This window comes from Triturus cristatus, chromosome 10 (genome assembly GCF_964204655.1).
Source record: "Triturus cristatus chromosome 10, aTriCri1.1, whole genome shotgun sequence".
NCBI classification, from domain to species: domain Eukaryota; kingdom Metazoa; phylum Chordata; class Amphibia; order Caudata; family Salamandridae; genus Triturus; species Triturus cristatus.
In genome coordinates this window covers 1,217,580,287-1,217,606,100 of record NC_140593.1, presented here as the reverse complement: position 1 = coordinate 1,217,606,100, position 25,814 = coordinate 1,217,580,287, and the positions used below count along the sequence as shown (strand labels likewise).

General features: G+C 48.9%; 1 protein-coding gene across 2 annotated transcripts in view; it reads left to right on the top strand.

Moving 5' to 3' along the window:
* Positions 1–8,826: 8,826 nt before the first annotated feature.
* Positions 8,827–25,814, top strand: part of IRAK1 (interleukin 1 receptor associated kinase 1) — a 286,369-nt gene continuing 269,381 nt past the window's right edge. Inside the window, exon 1 of one of the 2 annotated variants that reach the window (XM_085629743.1) lies at positions 8,827–9,267. In XM_085629743.1, the coding sequence (XP_085485869.1) occupies positions 9,162–9,267 (106 nt within the window). In that variant the 5' untranslated portion in view covers positions 8,827–9,161. The remainder of the gene's footprint in view (positions 9,268–25,814) is intronic. The other variant, XM_085629744.1, reaches the window with a different exon arrangement.

Genomic DNA, 25,814 nt, shown 5'->3' with positions numbered 1-25,814 from the left:
TCTTTCAGAGAAAGAGAGAGAGAGAATAGATGTGGTGACGAGAATACGAGAGAATTAGCCAGAACTACATCTGAACTGACTGAAAAGATTAGAGAGCTGACGAAGAATTTGGAAGCTGTTACGGTGCCTGTAACCATAGGTCCGGTTATGCCTGTTTTTGATAAGCAGAGGACGGGTGAAAATGGTTTGGTGATTCCATATGTTGGGAATAAATTAACAAGTTTGGCTGGTTCTTCAGGAGAGTCAGGAATAAGGACAGAAAGTAATGATTTGAGACAATCCAGACGTGACACATGTAGTGGAGAATTAGAGGTACAGTCTAATCCAAGATTGGATACTAGTGATACTAGTTGTTCAAGGATGCCGATTTTGGAACCACAAAGGATGCCAGAGAAAGTGGTTGCAGTGAAAAAATCTACTGAAATAACAGCTGAAGATTTGAATGATTGGTTGAAAGTACTTCAAAAGAGGGATAAAGATTCACAGGCAATTGATGTAGCCAGGTTGCGTATAGAATTAGAGGAGCTTATTGCAGGGACAATTCCTACAGACATACTAAAAAACCATCATGATGGAGAATTATTATTTATGTGCAAAAGCATTACCTGGAGAGCTAAAAGTACACATGACAGGTTAAGAGCAATAGCGAGTGAACAAGGAGTTGACATTGATAAGGTGAAAGCTTTGCAGAAGTCTTACAGGATGGATTTTACGGACAAAGATATTGAGAATCTGAATGGTGCTGGTAGAACAGGACAAATTAAGGAAATGATTGCCTTATTGTGAAAATGGGGTGATGTAGAAAAGTGGAAGGATAGGTGGTACAAGAAAAGGGAAGAATCAGTGGACAGGACTTATTCAGCTTTTCCTGTGAGAGAAAAAGAAAAAATAGTGGATAATTATCCTATGAGAGAAATACCTGGAGGAGGATATGTACATGTTCCATGGACCAGACAGGATATTTTATCATTTACGAATGATTTCCCTCGACTGAGAGAAAAGCCCGTCGAGTGGTATAGGCAGGTAGACAGATTTGTGAAATTGTCAAAAGTGCTGTGGATTGATCTGAATAGTCTGTTTGATATAATTGTTCCAGCAGACTTATGGGCTGAGTGTAAAATAGTTGTAAGTTGGCCTACTGAGGAATATCCAAGAGATTAGAAAACAGGAGCACCAGATCCAGAGGTAATGAAAAAATACGATCAGGTGATTGTATTCCTGAAAAATAAGGTACCTCCAAAAGAGACAGACTGGGTTAAGATAGATCGAACACATCAGGAAGCAAAAGAATCAGTTCATGCTTTTTATGAGAGGCTGATACTGGCTTTTAAACAATTCAGTGGGGATGAACACCTGGGTGACAAGGATTTGAGTCATTTTGTATACAGATTTGTATATGGCCTGAGACCTGAGATTAGTGAGAGAATTTGTGAGCATACAGTGGACTGGCAGAGTAAGAAAATAGATGAGATCCTGAGACATGCAAAGTATTTCAGTGATGAAATTGAAGCAAAACAGAGAAAGCTGAAAGAAAAGGCAATGTGGGCACAAGTGAAGGTTGCGGAGAGACAAGAAGCACAGTTGGTGGAACAGGCAAATAATCCAGGGAATAGGCCCAGATATGTGGGGAAAGGAAAGGGGAATTTAGAGGAGGCGAAGAAAAAATTCCCGTTCCCCAACTGTGGTCAACTGGGACATTGGAGATCCGAGTGTACCAATCCACCATTAGCGAATAACGAGAGTAAACCCTTAAATCAACAGGTGCAGAACGAGGGGAGTAATCAACAGCAGCAACAACAGAAGGTTGTGAGACAGCAGAGCCAAGAGCCAAAACCGCCCTTGCCGCAGAATAGAGGGTCCCAAAAGTACAATCAGGATTCGGGATTCTACAATGATGAGCAGGTAAACAAACTAAGACGTTCAAACCCGGTACAACAGTATTGGTTAAAGAATGAAGGGAGTGAGTCCGAAGGTGACTATTGACGGTGCCGAAGAGAGGAGGAAGAGTGCATACTTGGTGCAACTCTAGAAATAGACCAGGCAGGACCATTTGTAGATGGGAAAATAAATGAAGAAAGTGTTACTTTTTTAGTAGACACAGGTGCAACGAGATCAACTGTCAGGTCAGCAGATGTGAGAAATCTTCCTCTCTCGGATGAAGCAATCCAAGTAGTTGGTGTAGCTAATACACAAATAAAGACACGTCTTACTGAACCAGTAAGGGTAAGAATAGGGAAATTTTCAGACATGCACAGATTTGTGGTCTGTGACACTAGTCCAGTGAATTTGTTAGGTAGGGATTTGTTATGCAAGATGAATTGTACAATTTTCTGTACTCCGGATGGAATAGCTTTTGAAACACCAGATGAGGATGTTTTGTATCGAATGACTCTAGATAATAGAGAGAGGGAGATGGTTGGTACATATGCTGTGTTTAATCCGGAGGATTTGCCTCAAGAGTTGAGAGACACAGTGAAAACGACAGTTTGGGATTTTACTGGAGAAGACGTGGGATTGATGAATAATGTAGATCCTGTGAAAATATCAGTGAAAGAGGGAATTACTTATCCTAATATTCCTCAGTACAAGATGACACCAGAAATAATTGAAGGAATAACTCCTATTATTGAGAAAATGATTCAGCAAGGAGTATTGAGAGAACTACTGAGTAGCCCGTGTAATTCACCGATAATGGGGCTAAAGAAACCTAATGGGAAGTTCAGGATTGTACAGGATTTGAGAAAAGTTAACCAAATTGTGGTGGCATGTTGTCCCATTGTGCCAAATCCGTCAGTGATTTTGTATCAGATTCCACATGATGCTGAGTGGTACACAGTGATTGATTTGTGTCATGCTTTCTTTTCAATTCCATTGCATCATGACAGCCAGCCGATTTTTGCATTTAGGTTTGGCCAGCGTATTTTAGCATGGTGTTGAATCCCACAGGGGTACACAGAGAGTCCTTCGATATTCAATCAGTTATTGAAAAAATCATTGGAGAGTTTGATCATGCCTGAAAGCTCAGTACTAGTGCAGTATATTGATGACCTACTTGTGGCATCAAAGACACGTGAAGCTTGTGAAGGAGATACCATAGCTTTACTGAATCATCTGGCAGATGGAGGGTTAAAAGTATCTCCAGCCAAAATGCAATTTTGCAAGAAAAAGGTGCATTATCTTGGACACAATATTGAAAAGGGTCTGAGAAAGGTGACTGATGACAGGATAAAAATTATTAGGGGAATGAGAGCCCCGAGGACCCAGAGAGAAGTGAGGATGTTTCTGGGGATGGTGGGTTATTGTCGTCAGTGGATTAGTAATTTCTCACTGATAGCAAGGCCATTGATTAAGCTGACAAAAAGTGAGGTGAAAGACCCATTGGAACTAGATGGAGAACAAATGGCAGCATTTGAAGAGTTAAAGAGCAGAATGTGTGAAGCCCCTGCTTTGGGTATGCCAGACTATGAAAAAGAGTTTGAGTTGTACTGCAGTGAGAGAAATGGATGTGCACTTTCAGTGTTAATTCAGAAGCATGGACAACTGAGAAGGCCTATTGCGTACTTCTCATCAACACTTGACCCTGTAGCTGTGGGTTTACCAGGTTGTCTGAAATCAGTAGCTGCTACGTGCAGAAGTTTGGAACAGAGTGAGGGTATAATAATGGGATATCCTGTAAGGGTATTCGTACCTCATAATGTGGCAATTCTTTTGACAAGAAGCAGAACTCAATATATGTCACATAGTCGGCTGACTAAATATGAGAAAATCATTCTGGGAGCATCAAATGTGACTCTTGAGAGATGTGTGAATGTGAATCCAGCAACATTATTGCCTGATACTGAAAATGTGGGTGTGAAGGATGAATTTGATCACAATTGTTTGGATGTGCTTGATTACTGTACAAAGCCGAGACCAGACATAAGAGATCTTCCATTGCCTGAGAGTGACCATGTGCTGTTTGTGGATGGATCATGTCTGAGGAATGATGATGGTGTACTGAGTGCAGCATATGCAGTGTGCAAAGTTTCAGAAGTTATGGAAGCTTCACCATTGAAAGGAGTGAAGTCTGCTCAAGTTGCTGAATTGGTGGCATTGACGAAGGCTTGTAAAATTGGGAAGAATCTAAGAGTGACTGTAATGACTGATAGTCAGTACGGATTTGGAGTCGTGCATGATTTTGGCCAGCTTTGGCTACAGAGAGGTTTCTTGACGTCGAGTGGGACTCCAATAAAGAATGCTGAAGTGATTGGGAAATTGCTTAAGGCGATACAGCTGCCTAAAGAATTAGCAGTTGTAAAATGTGCTGCTCATGGTCAAGGAGATGATTTTGTTACCCTTGGTAATCGTTTTGCAAACGACATTGCACAATATTGTGCTAAAAATAATCACTCGATTAATAGGGAACGAGAAAAGGAAATGTCTTTTTGTTCTGTGATGTTTACTAATGTCCTAGAAACGTGGGATGAAGTGAAACAGTTGCAGGATGAGGCAGGAAAGGAAGAAAAGAAAGAGTGGATCAAGGCAGGTTGTGCCCCAAGAGAGACAGATCATGTCTGGATCTATAGAGATGGTAGACCAGTCATGCCCAACTCTATGCTGTCGACAATGGCAAGAATGTATCATGTTTTAACAAGGGGGGGCACTGTTCCTGTATGCGGGGTGCAAAAAGTCACCCACGCATAGGGGTGCAAATAGTCACCCGTGCATTGAAGATCGAAAAGGTGAACAGATAGAAAGAGACAGGAATTCCTAGGAAAGAAGGACCCAGATGGTGAAGTGGAACAAACACTTATTGTCCTCTGTTGCCCTCACACACCCCAAAAGGTGTCATGCTTCATCATTGGGCAGTTGCTCCTCGTAGGGCCGGCGCTGCAATTCCCTACGGGTCCCCCGAAGGGTCTCTTTATCGGAGATCTTTTTAAGGACTGCCGGATGGTGCATGTGGGTATGTGGGGTTAGGGTCCAAAAGAGAGTGAAAAAAGTGCGTGCTAGGTAGTGAAAAAAGTTAATAAAGGGTAAACATGCAGCCAATGTGTGAATTGTAAACCCTTGGCAGATAATCTGCTAGTTAAAATCTAGCCCCGGAGGCACACTATGTCCGGGTATCAAAGAGGTCATAGGTCAACATGTTTCGCGCCTTGTGTCGCCTTAAGGGTCGTTGGTGCTTCTTCAGGACCAGAGCAAAAATATAAAGTGCACGTGATGAAAATTATTGAACCCTCTAACTCAACAGGGCGAGGCAGTAACCTGTATACCTATAGTGTGGCTACAGCTGCATGATGAACGAACGCTCCTGATGAAAACCTAGGAAAGAGAGCACAGAGTAAACAACAGATCAGAGCATCAGTGACAACTTGATGCTTCATAACGTGTCACATCTGTGTTCGCAGCAATATTTAGAGACAAAAAACAGGCACAGGAGGCATAAAAATGCGATCAATGGGGCAATGGCCCGGTGCGGTATTGCTGTTACACCATGCCATTCAGTCTTGTGGATTGTGGTACCACTCGTAGCCCCGCTTATATCCTACATGGAAGATTATGCCCAAAAGTGACAGCAGTTGATAATATATGAATGTTGCTATGCCTATTAACGGTACCGGGAGGTTGTAAGTTTAAAGGATGCTTACCTCATAGCGTTATGAGGATACCTCCACCGGCGAGAGCAAGGAATGCCCGCACATTACTGGGCTGTAAAAACATTAAACACAGAGATGCAGGAACAAAAACCAGACACAGGCTGTGCTGAGCAAATTACTTGCCATGTCCGACTCTCTGCCACGGTGATCTACTTACAATTTTGCCGGGGTGTTATCTCCTCTACACCTACCCCTTCCAAGTCTCTGCCGGGAGTGGAAAAGTGGCAGCAAACGTTGTGCTAATCATGTAATGAGATCAGGTGTGGGAGTTAACCATTTCCGGGTTGTCCCTGTTAATTAACTAGAGCGAGCATGCGCAATAGCAAGGGTAAAGAGCGCATGTGCGTTGTTAGGGAGAAGTACTCTCCAGTGCATGCGCAAAGGTTAGAGTGGGTAAATTTTAATTTTTCATTTTTTATAGGGTTCACTGAAATACCCACATGTTACATTACTGAAAACCCACTACCCAGCTTACTCGTACTAAAGTATTTGTCGCATGAGCGCCGCTCTCACTTAGTAGATCCGGGACCCTACCCCGTGCTGAAAGGAGCGAGAAGAAAGTCTGTGTTTGATAGTGCCTGTACCTTTGTGTGAATTGAGGGAGATTGTTTACTTAGAGACGAAGAGGGATGATGAAAGGGAGTCTGGTGTGTAGTGTTGTGGAAAAGAAAAAGACATTTTCAATTTCTCCTAAAATGGGACCAAATTTTTTTTTTTTTTTTGGGTTGTTTTATTTGGTGATGATATCACCAAAGGGGGGATTGCTGGAGCAGGGTTTTCTGTTGAAAATTTATCGGGTTTTGAGCTCCAGTTTTGTCTATAAGTCATAACTAAAATCACTAATCTATAATTGATAATTATTGGTTTTGTGAGAGACTTTGACTAATCAGTATGACTAACAAGAGAAACTATACGTGGGAATGCATATATGTTGCTAAATAAATGTGCGGTTATTTAATATAAGTGTGCTATTTGTTTTGTGTTGATGCTTTAAAATAATAACGTGTGCTAATGCTTATTTATGTCGCAGATGGCTAGTTAATTACATACACATAAGGGTATGAGTGGGAATTAACACTGTTTAATCATTGCGATGATGTAGTAACGTTGTTTGTGTTTCTTTCAATTAAGATGGTTCGTTTTGGCCTAAAACAAGATGGCTGCCGTTTACAGCCTGTGCTCGAGTGAATATGATATGACGAGAGGCCTTGTTGAGCAGTCACCTGACCATGGCTTCTGCTGGAGTTTTGAAAGTTTCCGTGATGACAGTGACTCCAGGCAAGCGTCCAAATAACCTTGGAGGAAAAGAAAGCCACAATGAACTTTGTGATTACAGCGGTGGCTTCGCTATGGTTCCGGGGAAATGTGTTCATGAAAGTATCTTTTGCAAAACTCGAGTTTCCTTCTTCCGTCTTTTTATTTTTGAGATTTTTCTGAGCGGAGGTTTTCCAAATCTAGCAATGCTACATCCTTTCCTGCTCGCTCTGCTCAGTGGCTCAACGGATATTCAGAACTTTTTATGTTGCTTTATTTTGTAAGTTCTATTATAAATATTGTTAGACTAGAGAGGGTCTAAGGCCACTTCTTCCCAAACCCGCGTTGGTGAGGATCGACGCTGTGAGGACGGCGACTCGGGAGACTTTATTAAGAGACCTGTCCTGACCCATTTATGACATTTAGCTAGAATAGGTAACTATGAGAATAATGATTTTGCTATTGATTGACTTTCATTTGAACTAATTTTAGATAAAACATCATTTATGAATTACAGTGTTGGTGGTTATTTCTTGTCGTTTATTGAATACTCTAATGTGATTACTATTGTTTATATCATGACTCAGGATAATATCAATCTGATCGCATTGACCTCACTGTAGATACAGGGTGTTTCAGGAGTTTCTCTCATGTCCAGTGCTAATAGAGTAATCGAGTGTATGTTAGTGAAATGGGCCCAAGCGTGTCATGAGTGCATGTGCGTGTATCTGTGAAATTACTCTATCCGTGGAAGTAGGGAGAATTTGTATGCCCTGATCTGCAGCACTCGTTTTGCCTTTGGGAGGTTTCAATTTGCCTTTGGAGTCTTTGTTGACTATTGATATTAGGAAGATGTCTTCTTCATTTTCTTATTGGCATATATGGGGTGATGTGTCCTTCCCATGGAATTGCATTATATATCACAGACACTGGCAAAGTGGTTTTGGTATCCACAGGTACAGAATGTCCTGCCCTATGGGATGTCTGTCACCTGTGCAGTGTCCACACGTGGAATGTTCGTCTGGACTTCCATCGCCTCTTTGTGATGTCTTTTTTAGAGACCGGTTGTATCAAATTGCTACTACCGTCTCAGCTTTGATTGTTTTCCAAGGCTCTTCTTCTTTCACTCTCGCCAACGCGTATTCCATTGCGACAGTGAACGCGTCAGATAGTTCATGGGGTCGACCCAAGATTAGAATGTCATTTAAGGCTGTTCTTGGTTTGGATAAGATGAATTGCCCAACAACTGAGGATCGGCATCCCTGTATTAGTTGGGCACTCACTTCTTTGTATCATCATCAGTACACGTACTGACAAGTTCTCTTACGTATGCATAGAAAATGGTCTAGACAGCAGCCTTGACTGCGCCGCTGTATTTATTTGCGCAATTAAAACATGCCTGTTGACACCTTGAATCCAATGTTGGGTATGTGTGTCAAGTGGCACACTATAGAGACCTATTTGCCTTGGAATTATGGCACTTGTAGCCTATTTAATCCAGTCTGAAACCAGGTCTACATATCCCTGAATTATTTAAAAAAAATCATTGGGTCCGACCTAAGTAGTTACGCAGGGACCCAGGAGACTTGGTAGCTGTGGCCATAGGTTGTTGGTAGTTCCCATCGTTCATTTTGAGAAAATTGTTCTAAATTCCCATGCACGAACCCAAAGTAGGGAGGCACTAGAGGGCGCCAGAGGACTCATTATCGGCATTAAACTGGCATTAAACTGGCCATAGCAGTCCGTAGCAGCTAAACGCTTTAAGGTTCAGGTCGCGCAAGCGCCTTCTTGGAACGGGATTCTCCTTTTCACAATCGTAGAAGCGGTGCCTGCAGCTCCCTTCTCAAAATGGCCGTATTGTTTGTAAACAGTCGTTAGAAGATCACGCCCGTTCAAAAACGGCCGCCTTTCACGCATTGTGGACATAGGCTTCCTTTTCCAAGATGGCAGCTAAACTGAAGGCCGGACCATCGGTTCAGCCGGAGCAACAGCCCATCTCAAAACAGAAGCGCAGAGGGCGCTGGCCTAAGTAGTGTAAGGCGTCTCTTTGGGCAACGTACATATGACGTAGGTTGACTCCAAATGCTGCGCCAATCAGGACAGACTATTGACTGGAACTCGGGGAAGTGTGACGTGACGTAGCGTGTTGTCGCTATGGGTCTCACCTCTAACGAGGCTTGTCGTTCCCCAGGGCAGTGTGACTGACCCTGGCCCGGGCTCCCGTTCGTCGCCCGCTCCGTGGGCAGTGCCCCCGCGGCCTGGCAGACCATGGCCGCCCTGGAGAGGCAGTTTCTGTACGACGTCCCCGCTGACATCATGTTCCGCTTCTGCCAGGTCATCTCCTCCCTGGAGGACTCCGAGTGGATCAAGTTCGGTGAGTGCAGCAGCCTCTGCCTGACGGGTCATCTCAGCTGTCTGGAGATGTGCAGCCCGGCCTTACACCCCCAGGGCAGCATAGCCCCTCCCGCCCTTTTCAAGGACTTTCTTTTTCTCACAAATATTTCCTCAGCATGGACCTAAACCCGGAGTGGAGCATTGCACGTAACACGGGACCAAGTCTGTCACATACATCATTCCTTTCACCAGGGACAGCATCTTCCAGTCCTGGGTGTTCCTTTAGCCATCAGGTGCATTGTGGTTCATGTAGTCCGGAGTGCATGTTACCATGTGGCTATGGGTAAAGACTGAACTGGATTGTCTTATACTTGTTGACATGAAGTCAACCTTCAAGCAGAGTACAGTGCTCATGCACGGGGTTTAAAGGGACCATCCAATAAATAATGTCACAGTAGGGTTTACAATCCAAAACTAGATATTGCGGGACCTCTATTGTTGACTGGGTAAGAGGTCGAGCCTTTTCCTTTTCACTGCAGGGTTCGTTTACACAAACATAATGGTGAATGCGTTGGCGGTTGTCAGGGACATTGCAGGGACTGGCCTCTGATCTGGGATGCATTGGTGTAGATAGGGTGCGAGTCCCCAGTGGATACGTTTGATTGGGACAGAAACCGATTGCGCCGGTGCAGGGCTGGCTGGGTGCGTCGGAGGTTGTGAGAGTTTGCCCAGAGTGTGGGTGTAAGTGTTTTTAGGTCTCGCCTGACCCAGCGCTTGCGCTGGTCTGGCGAGACTTATTAGGTCTCGCCTGACCCAGCGCTTGCGCTGGTCTGGCGAGACTTATTGAGAGGGCTCCAAAAAGTGCTACCAGGCCAGCCTAGAGCTACAGTGCATGTGCACGGGCGCGCGCGCTGCGTTTTACCGCAATTACTTTCACTTTCGCCTTGCCGCCGCTTTGATGTTGATCGCAATCGCGATCACTTTAACTTTCGTGGCCTCAAGGCCGCATGGAATAGCCAATAGGTCTCGATTTTGGGACCTTATAAGTATTTAGTTACGCAACTGTTGCATGGCTAAACACTTATAAGGTCCCAAAGGCGAGACCTATTGGCTATGCCAATGCTTGTTATTTGTGTCTTTATGTAGCACTAAAGTAGTGTTCATGACCTGCAATGCTTAAAGTATCTCAGACCCCCAGATATGGATGCCTCCATTTCCAACATGTACAGGCAGGAGTAAGGCGCTTGGTGTTATTGTGGGGGAATGAGGAGCAGTCAACATGTTGTGCAGAGCACACCGATCCTTCTGTAATTAGAGAATTATAAGTGGCATAAATCCCAAACACCCCACTTACTGTTTGCACTCTGGCTGGACAGCGCAGCTTTCGGCAGTACCTATTGTTACTAATGTTTTGAAATGCACACGAAGTGGTCTTTGAAGCCTGCTCTGTCTTGCCTCATGCTATTGGATTCTTGGTGTATTCTTGTACCTGTTGCATTACAATGCATGAGGGTCTCTTATATCTCCAAAGTTTACTGAATCATCACACATTTAAAGTATTTGTCTTACAATTGTATTGAATAAGAAAACATTTGTTTTGTTGTTCACTACTCCTGATATTTGTAAATGTTATGGCGTGGGTTCAAAAAATAAACCACACAAATTGAATTTGTCAGTGCTGGTTTCTGTGTGCTTTTGACACCTTTGACTGTCCCCTCTGCAGGTGGGTCTGTGCTCGTGACCCTCATATGGACTGTAGGTTATCCTTCAGAGCTTGTCTTGGTTAGTGGCTGCCTGCCAGACAGTTTATAATGTGTTTTTTGTCACTGTTTTTATTGAAAATGTTGCAACCATCAAGGCAGTACAGTAGCCTAGAAAGTCGGCGCAACAAGGCACACTGGTTTTATTACAAATCAGTCAGTCCTGGTGAAATGGGGGGTGGTGGGGGGTATGGAATTGAGAGAAGCTTCAGGCGCCGATATGGAATTAAATATAAAGGGCTCTCGGATTTCCTCCTACATCCAACGCACCAGGAACTCTAAATCCGTCCATTGCAGTCTTAGCCCAGTCATGAACCTTTTACCACAAATGCAGAACAAGCATTTGCAATGCAATCAGTCTCGCCTTTGGGACCTTATCATTATTTAGCAATGCAGCATATTATCCAAGGCGCAGCAACATCTACTGTTCTTTAACATGGACGCTTTGACACTAATAGGCACATTATAGCACTGCTTTACGAAGTTATTGTCATGCAACAATTATGGTCATACATGTGGGCTATGAGACTGGTTGCTAAATTTATAACAAAAAACCTAAGCTAAACACTGATTGTACTTTCAATATTGCAAATTTTGCTCTTCTTGCTGAATAATTTACTCACCCCTGCAGCATAAAGCGTTGTGAGCCAAAGCTGCCAGTCGAACCAATCCATTAATTAAAATTTACAGAAATAGGGAGTGAATGTTTTTGATGAGATCAAACTCAGTTTTTCAATATTTAAAATATGTTTTTAAGTTCTAATTGAAAAGTGCAACCATTCATTAACACTGCTTTCCTAAAATTGATTTTCCTGCGAACACTGAAAGATGAGACTGCATGCCAGAGGCCCGGAAAGGCTAGCTAAGCTGAGGCAGAGCCAATTTAATAGGCATTTCACAAGATAGAAAATGTGTGCAAATAACTCTTCTCAGTAAAGAGGCACGAGAGCGCCGTTCAGGGTTGCCCTGCATGTGTCTTAACGATAACACGAATAAGTCTCAGTGATTAGGACGTACAGGCGTTTCTCTAAATTGTATGGACACATGAATGAGCTAGATAGTCTGCTAGCGCTTCTGAGTATGTACTGCATGTTAAAATGTGAAAAGGATCTGAACTAAATGAGGGATTTGAGTCCGCCATATTGACCAAAAAATCTAAATGAAAAAGCACGTGAGCGCGTTCCGAGTGGCACTATATAAAAAAAAGTAAGTAACTCTGCTAGAGTTAAAGCGTCTCGTTAAGAAGGTGTGTATTCGCCTGAGTTGAAACTCCAAATGCTCAGAGACATTAATCGCATGCAGAATGCGACCTGTAGATCGCTGTCATTTTGACCCCAGTGTCAAATTACCAAAACATTAATTTTCTGTAAAAATACCAAATATGCATTAGAAAAATGCCATCCAATATACTACAAGCACCAGGTTCTAAAGCCATCAGCACAGCTTGAGACCCTGCAATCTGAGCAGTAACCTTCTGCTTGGCCATGGGTTCCGGGTCGTACACAGACTGACCGACACCCAATTGTACCCCTTGACCTGGTCCAACCATGGCTCAATATGACCACCCGGGGGCAGTCAATTGCACTCCTGTCCCTCCTTTTTTTTTTATCATTCTCTCCCTTCTTGTCCAAAACAGCGAACGGCAGCAGACTCGCCTACCGAAATAGACATACACTGCTGTCGCCCTGTCCGTGACATTCCCCTATTCCCTCTCCTTCAGCGGAGACCGAACTTTCTCAATTTTTGGGCAGCTTGCATTGAATTGTTGGAGCATGGAGTATGACTCAGGCAGTGATTCCACAGATAACGTCCACTCGGTCTGGAGAATATCAATGTGTTTTTTTTTTTTTTTAAAGTTGTTCATCTAAGGAAAAGTCTTAGTACATGACTATGGACGCTTCTGTTAGCTCGACATATCTATGCTCCTTTTAATGATTGTATGAATTAACAGTTGTTTTATACCTCAACTTATATTATGATCTCTTTTAAAACCAATTTCTATTATGTAATATCTGTATGTTTTTTTATCCGCTTTTATGATTGAGGATTCACAATCGAATAAAGCTGTGATTGAATTGAATTGACTCCACAGTCTGTCAACACTTAGAATTTTTTTGCGACACACTGGGATTGGTTGAGGTACCACCAGTGATCCATTTCTCGGCCCTCTTACACATTATGAACCCTCCTAGACGGTTCCCTGTATTTGTTTTGCTGAGGGATCTGTTATGTGATCCGGGGATGCTAAAATCACGGTTAGACTATATCCGTTAAAAGATAAACTGTGGGTATCAGGCTGAATTCACGGCCGGCGGGTGTAAGTAGGATTGAGGCACGCTAAATAAAGAGTTGGTTGAGCTATGGAGAACAAAAGAAAGGCGCGCAGCCGCCATTATTAAACATGACACAAAAAATCCCAGACTACTGCTAAAAGTAAGTAGAGTTGGGCAAGCCGTGCAGAACAAAACAAAGGCGTGTGGCCGCCACTGTTGAAGATGAAGCATTGGCATTGTAATCAAACAAAATAAGCTGGCGCAGGAAGTAAACACTAACACTTCTGACTACATGAGCAGAGGCAGGCCAACAAAAAAGAGTGCCTGGAAAGTATCGTAGATAATGAAGAGTAAGAGCACATGTAACAGGGGCAGTCCGAATGGAAGGTTACAGAAGTGCAAAAGGAGGGACTAGTAAGGCATTTCACCAATCAAAGGCCAGAATTTATGAAGGACCATAAGAGGAGCCAATAGAAAATATGGGAGGTGCTTGAAGCTCATATTCCAGATACAACATGCCTCGTAGAGCAACGCATGCGTGCTTTCTAGCCTCGACCTACAAAGAGGCAAGCAAAGAAAGTTTTAAAGTTAATACACAACCTCTACAGCTTTTAGTAGCCCCAGAACCGGTTACAACACCTTTCTCTCCACCTCCGTGCCTCACCAATGTCTCATAGTTCCAGAGCCAACTTACTCCACAATCTCTCCTCCATTGCGCAAGTAAAGCCCGGAGCTGAGATTTTTCCTTTGTTTACTGGACTGCCCAGTGCGGGAAGCATGGCATTCAGGAAGCCACTTTTAAACCCTTTTTAGGTCTCGCCTGACCCAGCGCATGCTCTGGTCTGGCGAGACTTATTGAGAGGGCTCCAGAAAGTGCTACCGGGCCAGCCTAGAGCTACAGTGCATGTGCGCGGGTGCGCGCGCCGCGCTTTACCGCAATTACTTTCACTTTCGCGGCCGCTTTGATGTTTGATCGCGATCACTTTCACGGCCGCTTGGCATAGCCAATAGGTCTCGCTTTTGGGACCTTATAAGTATTTAGTTATGCAACTGTTGCATGGCTAAACACTTATAAGGTCCCAAAGGCGAGACCTATTGGCTATGCCAATGCTTGTTTGTTTTTTGCTTCTATGTTACTTGTATGTCCGACCAGGGTAGAAGTTTCTTCCAAGGTGTCCTCATTACGTTTGTATATTCCCTTTGTAAGAACATCATCAGTATATATTGAGGGGTCAGAGAATCCTACTATGCTATATACCCTTGCCTCTTTTCCGTCTTCAAAAGGCCACTGTTTTACACAATGGCTTGGTACATAGAAATGCACTCAGAATGCAGTGTATTGTCTGTAGTGTGTGTAGTAAGTGACGCTGCCTGCCTACAAGTCACTGATTTCCGTTCTTGTCCCATGCAGTTCGTTTCAATTTGCTTTGAACGTAGGTGACAAAGGACTACTATTGATGCTTTTCAGATATGTCCCCTGCAAAACCCAATGTTGTCCTTTTAGCAAGTGCCTCAAATATGTACAGCCTGAATCCGGGTGCTGTGCAAGCCTAGTGGCTGTTTGTGTTCAGGAGGCCTTGATGGTGGTACTCCAAAAGTATGGGAGAGGCCAAAAGGAGAGTAGCCACTCCTGTCTCTTGGTCCCCCCCGCACTCGACCCAGCGCTTATCTGTAACCCCAATTTGGCACTTTAACTTTCATGACTATATAGGATCCTTACCACGCTCATTCCTAGGGTCACACACTCTCATAGCCAAGGGGATGCGTGTTTCCAGTTAACAGTGAACAACGAGCATTGCAAATGCCAATAGGTCTGTCTTATGAATGCACTGTTAATCCAGATTTAAGAATCCATGAATGTTAATGATTGTTTCCTCCTATCTGTGCTGCAGCAGAGAAAAGCACCATACACCATATAACTAACCAATACACTATAATAGCATTACACCGGCATGTGCGTGCCTCTTAAAGCTGAAGCTGAGGCAGCAGGATTAATAAACAAAATGATCACAGCTGTATGGAGTGCAAACACTTTTTAGTAGAAGCACACCTTCTGCCCAATTAAAGCATGTACTCTGGGCTCCCAGAATGTGGGCGGAGCCAAAGCTCCTGTCCTGGTGGTTCTCACATAATTATCTGGCAACATCCAGACCATTAAAAGACTCTCCGAGGGTGGCCTTCATCAACTCTTCTCTTTTTGCTCCCAATTTTGCGTCTGTGGCCAGTGTAGTTCGATGGGCATGCGGTGCCTGGATGACCCCATGTCTGCAGAACTCCTTGTTCCCATTTCAAAACTCTTATTTAATTAAACATACTTTTTGGGGTTGTACTGTTGGAACCGTTCGTGAGGGCCAAGGCATATGAAAACAGTTATTTGTGAGACGAAAACCCACACCTGTAAGATTTGTGACCCGGTGAGATGGGACCATCTTGTAACACCAAGTGAGATGCTTTGTGACAAGCACACCTGCCCTTTTTTTGGTACGCGGCTTCTGGGCATATATTCTTATGAAATGGCAGGCAAACCATGTTTGCAACATTTTCCTTTTGAGAGCCCTTTGTTGGTATTCACCTCTTTTTGTTTCTTAACCCCTTTCACTTCCTCATATGCTCACTGAGGGAGAGGGCATTTTTTAGGTCTCGCCTGACCCAGCGCATGCGCTGGTCTGGCGAGAGGGCTCCAAAAAGTGCTACCAGGCCAGCCTAGAGCTACAGTGCATGTGCGCGGGCACGCGCGCCGTGCTTTACTGCGATTACTTTCACGGCCGCTTTGATGTTTGATCGCAATCACTTTCACTTTCGTATTTAGTATTTAGTTATGCAACTGTTGCATGGCTAAACACTTATAAGGTCCCAAAGGCGAGACCTATTGGCTATGCCAATGCTTGTTTTGTCCTGAAAGGAAGAAGGAAACATTTTTATATATATATATATATATATATATATATATATAATTCACTGAAAAAAACATAGGTTTCACACATGTTATAGTTAGCTGGACATTTCACTCGTAAAAAACCATTGAAATTCCCCCGTTATAGTTAGTGCAGGCAACTATAACTCACGCGACCGCAATCCTCTGCTGATGCTAATACTGTATTTAGACACTTATTTGCCCATGTCTTCTTCTATTAAGTTTTAGCTATACATATATTACAAATATTTTTTTTTCATAAAGACACATATGTCATCAGCAGAGGATTGCGGTCGCGTGAGTTATAGTTGCCTGCACTAACTATCATGGGGGAATTTCAATGGTTTTTTACGAGTGAAATGTCCAGCTAACTATAACATGTGTGAAACCTATGGTTTTTTCAGTGAATTTGCAAGGTTTTTTAAATGCTAATTCCTAACTATAACGTGTGTGAAACCTATGGTTTTTTCAGTGAATTTGTACGTTTTTTTAAATGCTAAGTTACTTTACGCCGTTCGTGGCGTGCGCGCCCACTTCACGCAGTTCGTTCCGTGCGCGCACGGTGCGCTTCGCGCACCGTGCGCGCACTTTACGCAGTTAGTGCCCTGCTACGCGCACCGCGTGCCCACGTTACGCTGGATGGGCCATGTATGCACGATGCGCTTCGCGCACCGTCCGCACACGGAGGACATATTATGCGCTTCGTTGTGATAGGTTATCTATTAAATGTTCAAATATTGTTTAGGACATGCACAAAGGGAGCCCTACGGGCACCTTTTGTACACGGGGTGGGGAAAATGTGGATGATTTATTTTATTTATTTATTTATTTTTTTTTTTTACCGTAAGCGTAATCGGCGTTTTTTCAAAAAAAAAATTGCATTTTTGGCTTTGGGGGTTCTTTTGGGACACTCTAACCATGGCTAGGTGGTTAGGAGCTGTCTAGCCTGCCCCTTTTCATATTATCCGACTTTGTTTTTCCTCCCCCCCCCTCAGAGTGCGAGAGAGAAAATGGCAGCCGACACTTCCTGGTTTCGACTGATTCGAATGTTTACTAAGATCTAACAGCCAATCAGAATCGCGCTCGCGCACGGCACCGTACGCGTACGGTAAGCTTACCGTAAGCGCACCGTAAGCGCACCGTAAGCTGCCACAGATATATATTGGTTTAAATGCTATTTTCTCAGGACCTACTGAACAGATTTACACCAGACCTACAAAAGGCACTTCCTTGACCTGTAGACTACCTCTCTGCCAAATTTCAAGTAACTCTGTTCCGCCGTTCGGGCTGTAGCTGTGTCTAAAGGTCCTATGGAAAAATGCATGGGGAAACGCGTTTTGGGACCCCCCTTTTTTCTCAGCCCCCGCTTGACGAATCCCCCCGAGACTTTCAGGGTAGGAGCGGAGCGTAGCGCCCCATTAGTTTTGAAAATTTCGCGAGGATTCGTCAACCGGCGCCAAAGTTATTCCAAATAGAATGTTGCGGATTTCCTATGGAAACAGGGTCCTAACTATAACTATCTACTGGCGACCGCCAGTAGATAATAAATATATATATATATGTTGGAAGGCGGACCCCGAGGAGTCGGTGAGACCACCAAGGGGGGGCCCTCACCTGCACGAAGTAGCCGAGCGCTGTCGAGAAGCCTCCTGAGAGATCCTTCTCCTATCACGTACTAGCACAGTAACACCACCACACAGGACTCAAGGAGGTTTGTCTCAAGACGAGCAATTCTTTATCAGCATTTAAAGGTTACGAGATCAATATTTACACGAAAGGGATCGAGGGATCCACCAAAAGTCTCAGTGTCTCTTTGGAAGGGTAGGGGTAGCGGGACAGTCTTTGGCAGGAGCTCGGTACAAGGGTACCTGGGGCCCAGTTTTTCTCCTCAAGCTGGAGGACCTCCGGATCTTGGAGGGGTCGAGCCGCGACGGCGTCAGCAGGGCTCTGGCGTTCAGTTCGTGGGGAGCCGCGATCAGGTCAGCAGGGCTCTCAAGATGGTTTCTGCTCAGCTCGAGCCGCGACGTCGTCAGCAGGGCTCCGAGGGAGGTTTCAGCGAGGTTGGGCCGCGACAGCGTCAGCAGGGCCCCGATGTTCCGGGGGGCTTCAAGGTGTTCACAAGAAGGAGCCGCGACGCAGTCTGCAGGGCTCATGATAGTTCAAGCAAGAGTTCTTCTCCGTAGGGTCGGCCGCGATTCAATCAGCAGGGATCTCGACTCCTGGATACAACTGCCGATCTGTGGCGGGGTCGCCCCAGATATAGGTCTGGAACCCTTTGATGTCCGGACCCTGGCGCTCGGGGGGGGCGGGGAGGCCGGGTGGAGGTGGCCAGACGCCCAGCAGGAGAGGCGCCCGGCCCAAGAGAGTTGCAGGGCGATCACACCTAGGGATGGGAGGACAGTCGGGGGTCTCATCGATACTGTCCTCCGCCGGGGGCGGTGAATGGTTCATGTGGCACCCCCTGGCCAGTTCTTGGTGCCTCGATGTCGGGGCTTCGCCGGGGCCGAGGCCGGGTTGAGCGGGGTCGCGCCGGCTGGCGCACAGAGTCACGTGGATGCCAACAAGATGGCGGAGCCCCGAGGGGTATGCGACCTCGTGCGGCTCGGAATGAGGGGTCTCGGTGCAGTTCGGAAGGGTGGCCCGTGAAGGCCGGGGCGGGGAACGGGCACAATCCACGGGGGTAAGGACCACGCCACGAGGCCGGGTCCAACAGGCGTCCCCCCCCCCCAGCCGAAGGCATGGAGAGTCACCCATCTCCTTGGGGATTCTCCTCGTCAAGGCGGAAGAAGCGGGACAGGCCGTCGGCTTTGGCGTGGTCATTGCCGGGCCGGTGTTCGACATCAAAGTCCATCCCTTGCAGCGAGATGGACCACCGCAGCAGCTTGGGGTTCTCGCCCCGCATTTGCATTAACCACCGCAGGGGCCGGTGGTCGGTCTGGACCCGGAAGTGGGTACCGAAGAGATAGGGCCGGAGCTTCTTAAGGGCCCACACTACAGCGAAGGCTTCACGCTCGATGGTGCTCCATCGCTGCTCCCGGGGCAGTAGCCGTCGGCTGATGAAGGCCACTGGTCGGTCGAGCCCCTTTTCATCGGCCTGGGACAGGACGGCCCCGATCCCATACTCGGAGGCGTCCGTCTGCACCACGAACTCCTTACTGTAGTCGGGGGCCTGCAGCACAGGGGCAGTACACATCGCTGTCTTGAGGGTTTCGAAGGCTGCTTGGCAGCCGGGTGTCCAGTGCACCTTCTTGGGCTGCTTCTTGGACGTGAGCTCTGTGAGGGGGCCAACAAGGCTCCCATAGTCCCGGATGAACCGCCGGTAGTAACCGGTGAGGCCCAGGAAGGCCCGGACAGCTGTCTGGGTAGTAGGGGGTTCCCAGGCCTGGATGGCATCGATTTTTGGCTGGAGAGGGGCCACCTTCCCGCTTCCCACTTGATGGCCCAGGTAGGTCACGGATCCGTGGCCGATCTGGCATTTGCTGGCCTTGATCGTGGGCCCGGCCCGCTGGAGGGCGGCCAGGACGGCTTTGAGGTGAAGGAGGTGCTCCGCCCAGTGGTTGCTGTACACGGCAATGTCATCTAAGTAGGCCGCGCTGAAGGCCTCGAGCCCGGCCAAAACCTTGTTTACAAGTCTTTGGAAAGTGGCCGGGGCGTTCTTCATTCCGAAGGGCATCACCCGAAAGTGGTAATGCCCATCCGGGGTAGAAAAGGCGGATCTTTCTTGGGCGCCGGGGGTGAGCTGGATCTGCCAGTACCCGGCGGTGAGGTCCAGCGTGCTCAGGTAGCGGGCGGCCCCTAAGCGGTCTAAGAGTTCGTCGGCCCGGGGTATAGGATGGGCGTCCGTCTTGGTCACCGCATTCAGGGCTCGGTAGTCTACGCAGAATCGTAACTCCGGGGAGTGGCCGGGGGCTGCGGCCTTTGGTACCAGGACGACAGGGCTGGCCCACGGGCTGTCGGAGGGTTCGATGACCCCCAGGGCCTGCATCTTTGCTACTTCGGCCTGGATGCATGCCCGCACTCGGTCGGGTACCCTGTAGGCTCGGTGTCGCACGGGGGGGCTCTCCCCGGTGTCGACGTCGTGGACGCACCAGTGGGTCACCCCCGGGGTGAGGGAGAAGAGGGCTGCGTAGTCCTGCTGCAGTTGTTGACAGTCGATGCGCTGTTCCGGGGTCAGGGAGGAGGCGAGTTGGACACCTTTGATGGATCCGTCATGGACGTTGGACTGCAAGAGGTCGGGCAGGGGCTCGGAGTCGTCCTCGCCCCCCTCGTCGGTCGCCAGTAGCAGGCTCAGTTCGGTCCGGGCAAAGTGGGGTTTGAGCCTGTTAGCATGTAGAACCCGGAGGGGGTTCCGGGGGGACTCCAGGTCGACTAGGTAGGTGACGGGGCTTTTCTTCTCCACTACCTTGAAGGGCCCGGTCCACTTGTCCTGGAGGGCGCCGGGTTCAACCGGGGCCATGACCCAGACTCTCTGGCCTGGCTCGAATTCGATGGTAGAGGAGTTCCGATCGTACCACCGCTTCATGTCCTCCTGGCTGGCCTCGAGGTTGGCTTCGGCCATGGCTCGTAACTTGCGGGTCTGGTTTCGGAGGGTCAGGAGGTATCGGTAGACGTCAGGAGGGGCGCCTTGGAGCTTCGTCTCCCAGCCCTCCTTGACCAGGCTGAGCGGTCCGCGGACCGGATGTCCGTACAATAGTTCAAACGGGCTGAACCCCAGGGACTTCTGCGGGACCTCCCGATAGGCAAACAGGAGGCACGGCAGCAGGACATCCCATCTCCGACTGAGGGGCTCTTCCAGGCCCTGGATCATTCTCTTTAAGGTTCTGTTGAACCGCTCAACGAGTCCGTTCCCCTGAGGGTGATAGGGGGTTGTGAATTTGTACGTGACCCCGCATTGCTGCCACAGGGACCGCATGTATTTGGAAATGAAGTGCGTGCCCCTGTCGCTCACCACTTCGCGGGGAAATCCCACTCGGGAGAAGATCCCCATCAAGGCCCGGCCTACCATGGGGGCCGTTATAGTTCTTAGCGGGACCGCCTCCGGGTACCTGGTGGCGTGGTCCACGAGGACCAGGATGAAGCGGTGGCCCAGGGCAGTCTGGGGGTCCAGGGGCCCCACGATATCGATTCCGACCCGTTCGAACGGGGTGCTGACGGCTGGAAAGGGCTGGAGGGGGGCCTTGACCCGACCCCCCGTCTTCCCGCTGGCTTGGCAGGTCTGGCAGGACCGGCAGTGGTTGTCCACGTCTCTCCGCATCCGGGGCCAGTAGAAGTGGGTCACCAGACGGCTGTAAGTTTTGTCTTGCCCCAAGTGTCCGGCGAGGGGCACGTCATGTGCCAGGTTGAGCAGGAACTCCCGGAAGCGGAGGGGGACCACCAACACGCGGCTGGCCCCGAGTTCTGCCACTTTTTGCTCACTGTACAACAGGCCCTCGGCCCAGTAGACCCAGTGGGTGCCGGTCTGGTCCCCGTTGGTTTGTGCGGACGCTTGTTGTCGGACCCCTTCGCGAGAGGGACAGGACTGCTGCTCTTGCTGGAACTGCTCCCGGGTGGGGCCCCCTTCGTGTCGCCATTGTGCCAGTTCTGGTAGGGCGCACGGGGAAGCAATCTCCTCGGGGGAGGATTCACTAGGTCCAGGGTCGGTGTCCGCCTCCCCTTCGCCGCCGGCGGGGGGTGGTGCGAGCCCCTCGGGCTGGGCGGCACCGGGGGCCGAGGACGAGCGGGGGGCCCGGGCGGTCATGGACCGGGTGCTGGCGCAGGCCCATTCGGATAGTCCCAGCATTCGGAGGTGCTCTCGTCGCTCTACTTGAGCCCAGGGGGAACTCTCCAAGTCGTTCCCCAGGAGGCAGTCTACGGGTGCGTCATCGCGGACCGTTACCTTTAGCAGGCCGGTCACCCCTCCCCACTCGAAGGGGACCAGGGCCATCTGGCACAGGCTTTCGCTGTTGTCGGCCGTCCGGACAGGGCACAGCACATTGGGTAGGATCTGTTCGGGGGTCACCAGGTGGCAGCGGACAGCGGTGACACTGGCGCCGGTGTCACGAAGGGCTTCGGCCCGTTGTCCATTGACGGTGACCTGCTGCCTGTACTTCTGGGTGTTGCTTGGGATGGGGGTGCGGGGCACCATTTCTCGGCTACCCAGGCAGACCAGGGACATGGCTGCCGGCTCCCATTCGGTGGTCCCTCGGTCGAGGGTTTCTTCTTCCTCTTCTCCCTCTCCCAGGGCGGCGGCCGCCAGCTGTCGGGGCGGGGGCCCGCCGGCCCCGCTTCTTCGGTTCAGGGGGCAGACCGGGTCGCTGGCATAGTGTCCGGTTTGTTGGCAGCAGTAGCATGTTACTGGTGGACGTGGTCCGGGTCTGGCCGGGGTCGCCCCCCTTCGGGCTAGGCTCGGGGAGAGTTGTTGCTGCGGTGGCCCTCGAGGGGGGCTCCTGGGGGCCCCGGCGGGGGGGTCCCAGTTCCTGTTCGGCCCTCCCCCTCCACCGTGTTGGCGGGGGGGTCCGGTGGGGTTCCTCTGGTACTCCCCCATTGAGTTACGGGGGACCCGGGAGTTGACCCATCGATCGGCCTCGACGGCGAGTTTTCGTGGGTCGGACATCTTGCTGTCGAGGAGGTGTTGCCTCAGTTCCACGAAGCAATTGTTGGAGAGATGTTCCCACACGATGAGGTCGACCAGCTGCCCTTAGGTGGTGACTTTGCTACCCTTGATCCATCCTCCTAGGGCCCGGCTGAAAAAGTCCACATATTCCACCCAGGTGGTACCCGGGATCTTTTTGCAGTCTCTGAACCGCTGGCGGTACATTTCCGCGGTTAGCCCGTAGCGGGTGAGCAGGGCCTCCTTCATGTGATCGTAGGAGGTCATCACCTCCTCCGGCAGCTGGAGCAGTGTGTCTCGACCCTCACTCAGGAACCGCCCCCACAGGCCGGCGCCCCAGTCCTTTCGGGGCACCCGATGAGGTCATGGCCACCTCGTAGGCCTTGAACCATTGTTGGATGTCGTCATTCTTATAGTACTCCTTAACGACCTCTTTCGGGATATGTACCTTGGCCTCGGCAGGCGGTAGGGTGTCTCTAGTACTGGGGGTGTTGGTCCCCCCCGTTCTTGGCCTTGATTTCGAGCTCTTTGAGACTTCGCTCGTGCTCCAGGGTCATTTTCTTTTCCTCCAGCTCTCGGTGCCGTCTCTTCTCTTCTATCTCCTCTTGAAGCCGTAGCTGCTCTAGGGCCAGTTTCTTTTCCGCCAGCTGGAGTTCGCCGTCCAGCCGCAGTCGTGCGAGCTCTAGTTCGTGGTTCCGGACCTTCTCCCGCTCTCGTATTTCTTCTTCGGAGAGGCCGGTTTCTAGGCTCTTTCTTCCTCCGGTTGCCGGAGTCAGTGCGGTTGATGTGGCCTCAGTCAGGGGGCAAGGGACCTTCTTCTTGGGAGTGGCCTGCCTCGGCCTCCAGCCAGGTCCTCAGAGCTTTCTGCATCTCCTCTTTGGTACCTAGGCTGGTGGTTGCAATGCCTTTGTCCTTGCAGAACTGTTTTAATTCTTTGTGCGTATATTCCTCCAACCGTTCGGGCTGGAACTCCATGGTCGCGTTATTTTCCTGGCTGCTCATGATTACTGTTTGACTGGATGGGTAGCTAGTGGGTACTGGCTGGTACGTACTGCGTTCGGCTCGGATCCCGTCGCTGGCCACCAAATGTTGGAAGGCGGACCCCGAGGAGTCGGTGAGACCACCAAGGGGGGGCCCTCACCTGCACGAAGTAGCCGAGCGCTGTCGAGAAGCCTCCTGAGAGATCCTTCTCCTATCACGTACTAGCACAGTAACACCACCACACAGGACTCAAGGAGGTTTGTCTCAAGACGAGCAATTCTTTATCAGCATTTAAAGGTTACGAGATGAATATTTACACGAAAGGGATCGAGGGATCCACCAAAAGTCTCAGTGTCTCTTTGGAAGGGTAGGGGTAGCGGGACAGTCTTTGGCAGGAGCTCGGTACAAGGGTACCTGGGGCCCAGTTCTGCTCCTCAAGCTGGAGGACCTCCGGATCTTGGAGGGGTCGAGCCGCGACGGCGTCAGCAGGGCTCTGGCGTTCAGTTCGTGGGGAGCCGCGATCAGGTCAGCAGGGCTCTCAAGATGGTTTCTGCTCAGCTCGAGCCGCGACGTCGTCAGCAGGGCTCCGAGGGAGGTTTCAGCGAGGTTGGGCCGCGACAGCGTCAGCAGGGCCCCGATGTTCCGGGGGGCTTCAAGGTGTTCACAAGAAGGAGCCGCGACGCAGTCTGCAGGGCTCGTGATAGTTCAAGCAAGAGTTCTTTTCCGTAGGGTCGGCCGCGATTCAATCAGCAGGGCTCTCGACTCCTGGATACAACTGCCGATCTGTGGCTGGGTCGCCCCAGATATAGGTCTGGAGCCCTTTGATGTCCGGACCCTGGCACCCGGGGGGGGCGGAGAGGCCGGGTGGAGGTGGCCAGACGCCCAGCAGGAGAGGCGCACGGCCCAAGAGAGTTGCAGGGCGATCACACCTAGGGATGGGAGGACAGTCGGGGGTCTCATCGATACTGTCCTCCGCCGAGGGCGGTGAATGGTTCATGTGGCACCCCCTGGCCAGTTCTTGGTGCCTCGATGTCGGGGCTTCGCCGGGGCCGAGGCCGGGTTGAGCGGGGTCGCGCCGGCTGGCGCACAGAGTCACGTGGATGCCAACAAGATGGCGGAGCCCCGAGGGGTATGTGACCTCGTGCGGCTCGGAATGAGGGGTCTCGGTGCAGTTCGGAAGGGTGGCCCGTGAAGGCCGGGGCGGGGAACGGGCACAATCCACGGGGGTAAGGACCACGCCATGAGGCCGGGTCCAACAATATATATATATATATATATATATTTTTCCTTCTTCCTTTCAGGCCAAAAAAAAAGGCCCTCTCCCTCAGTGAGCATATGAGGAAGTGAAAGGGGTTAAGAAACAAAAAGAGGTGAATACCAACAAAGGGCTCTCAAATGGGAAAAAAAGGAAGAAAAAAATAAAATATATATATATATATATATATATATATATATATATATATATATTACCTACTGGCGGTCGCCAGTAGGTAGTTATAGTTAGGACCCTGTTTCCATAGGAAATCCGCAACATTCTATTTGGAATAACTTTGGCGCCGGTCGACGAATCCTCGCGAAATTTTCAAAATAGGTGGGGCGCTCCGCTCCGCTCCTACCCTGAAAGTCTCGGGGGGATTCGTCAAGCAGGGGCCGAGAAAAAAGGGGGGTCCCAAAACGCGTTTTCCCCATGCATTTTTCCATAGGACCTTTAGACACAGCTACAGCCCGAACGGCTGAACAGAATTACTTGAAATTTGGCAGAGAGGTAGCCATAAGGTCAAGGAAGTGCCTTTTGCAGGTCTGGTGTAAATCTGTTCAGTATTTCCTGAGAAAATAGCATTTAAAAGCATATATATATGTGGGCGGAGCCTAACCACACATCTCATCCTGAGATCTGATTGGCTGTCAGCACTTCATCCAAGAAGTGTTGGCAGCCATCTTGGGACCAATATACATGATAGCACCTCATTAAAAAGCATTGCAGTTAATAGAAGGTTTTAAGACTTTAGTTACATTATAAATCATTTGTTGATGGTACCATACTCATTTTAGGAATTGTGGTATGTTCTA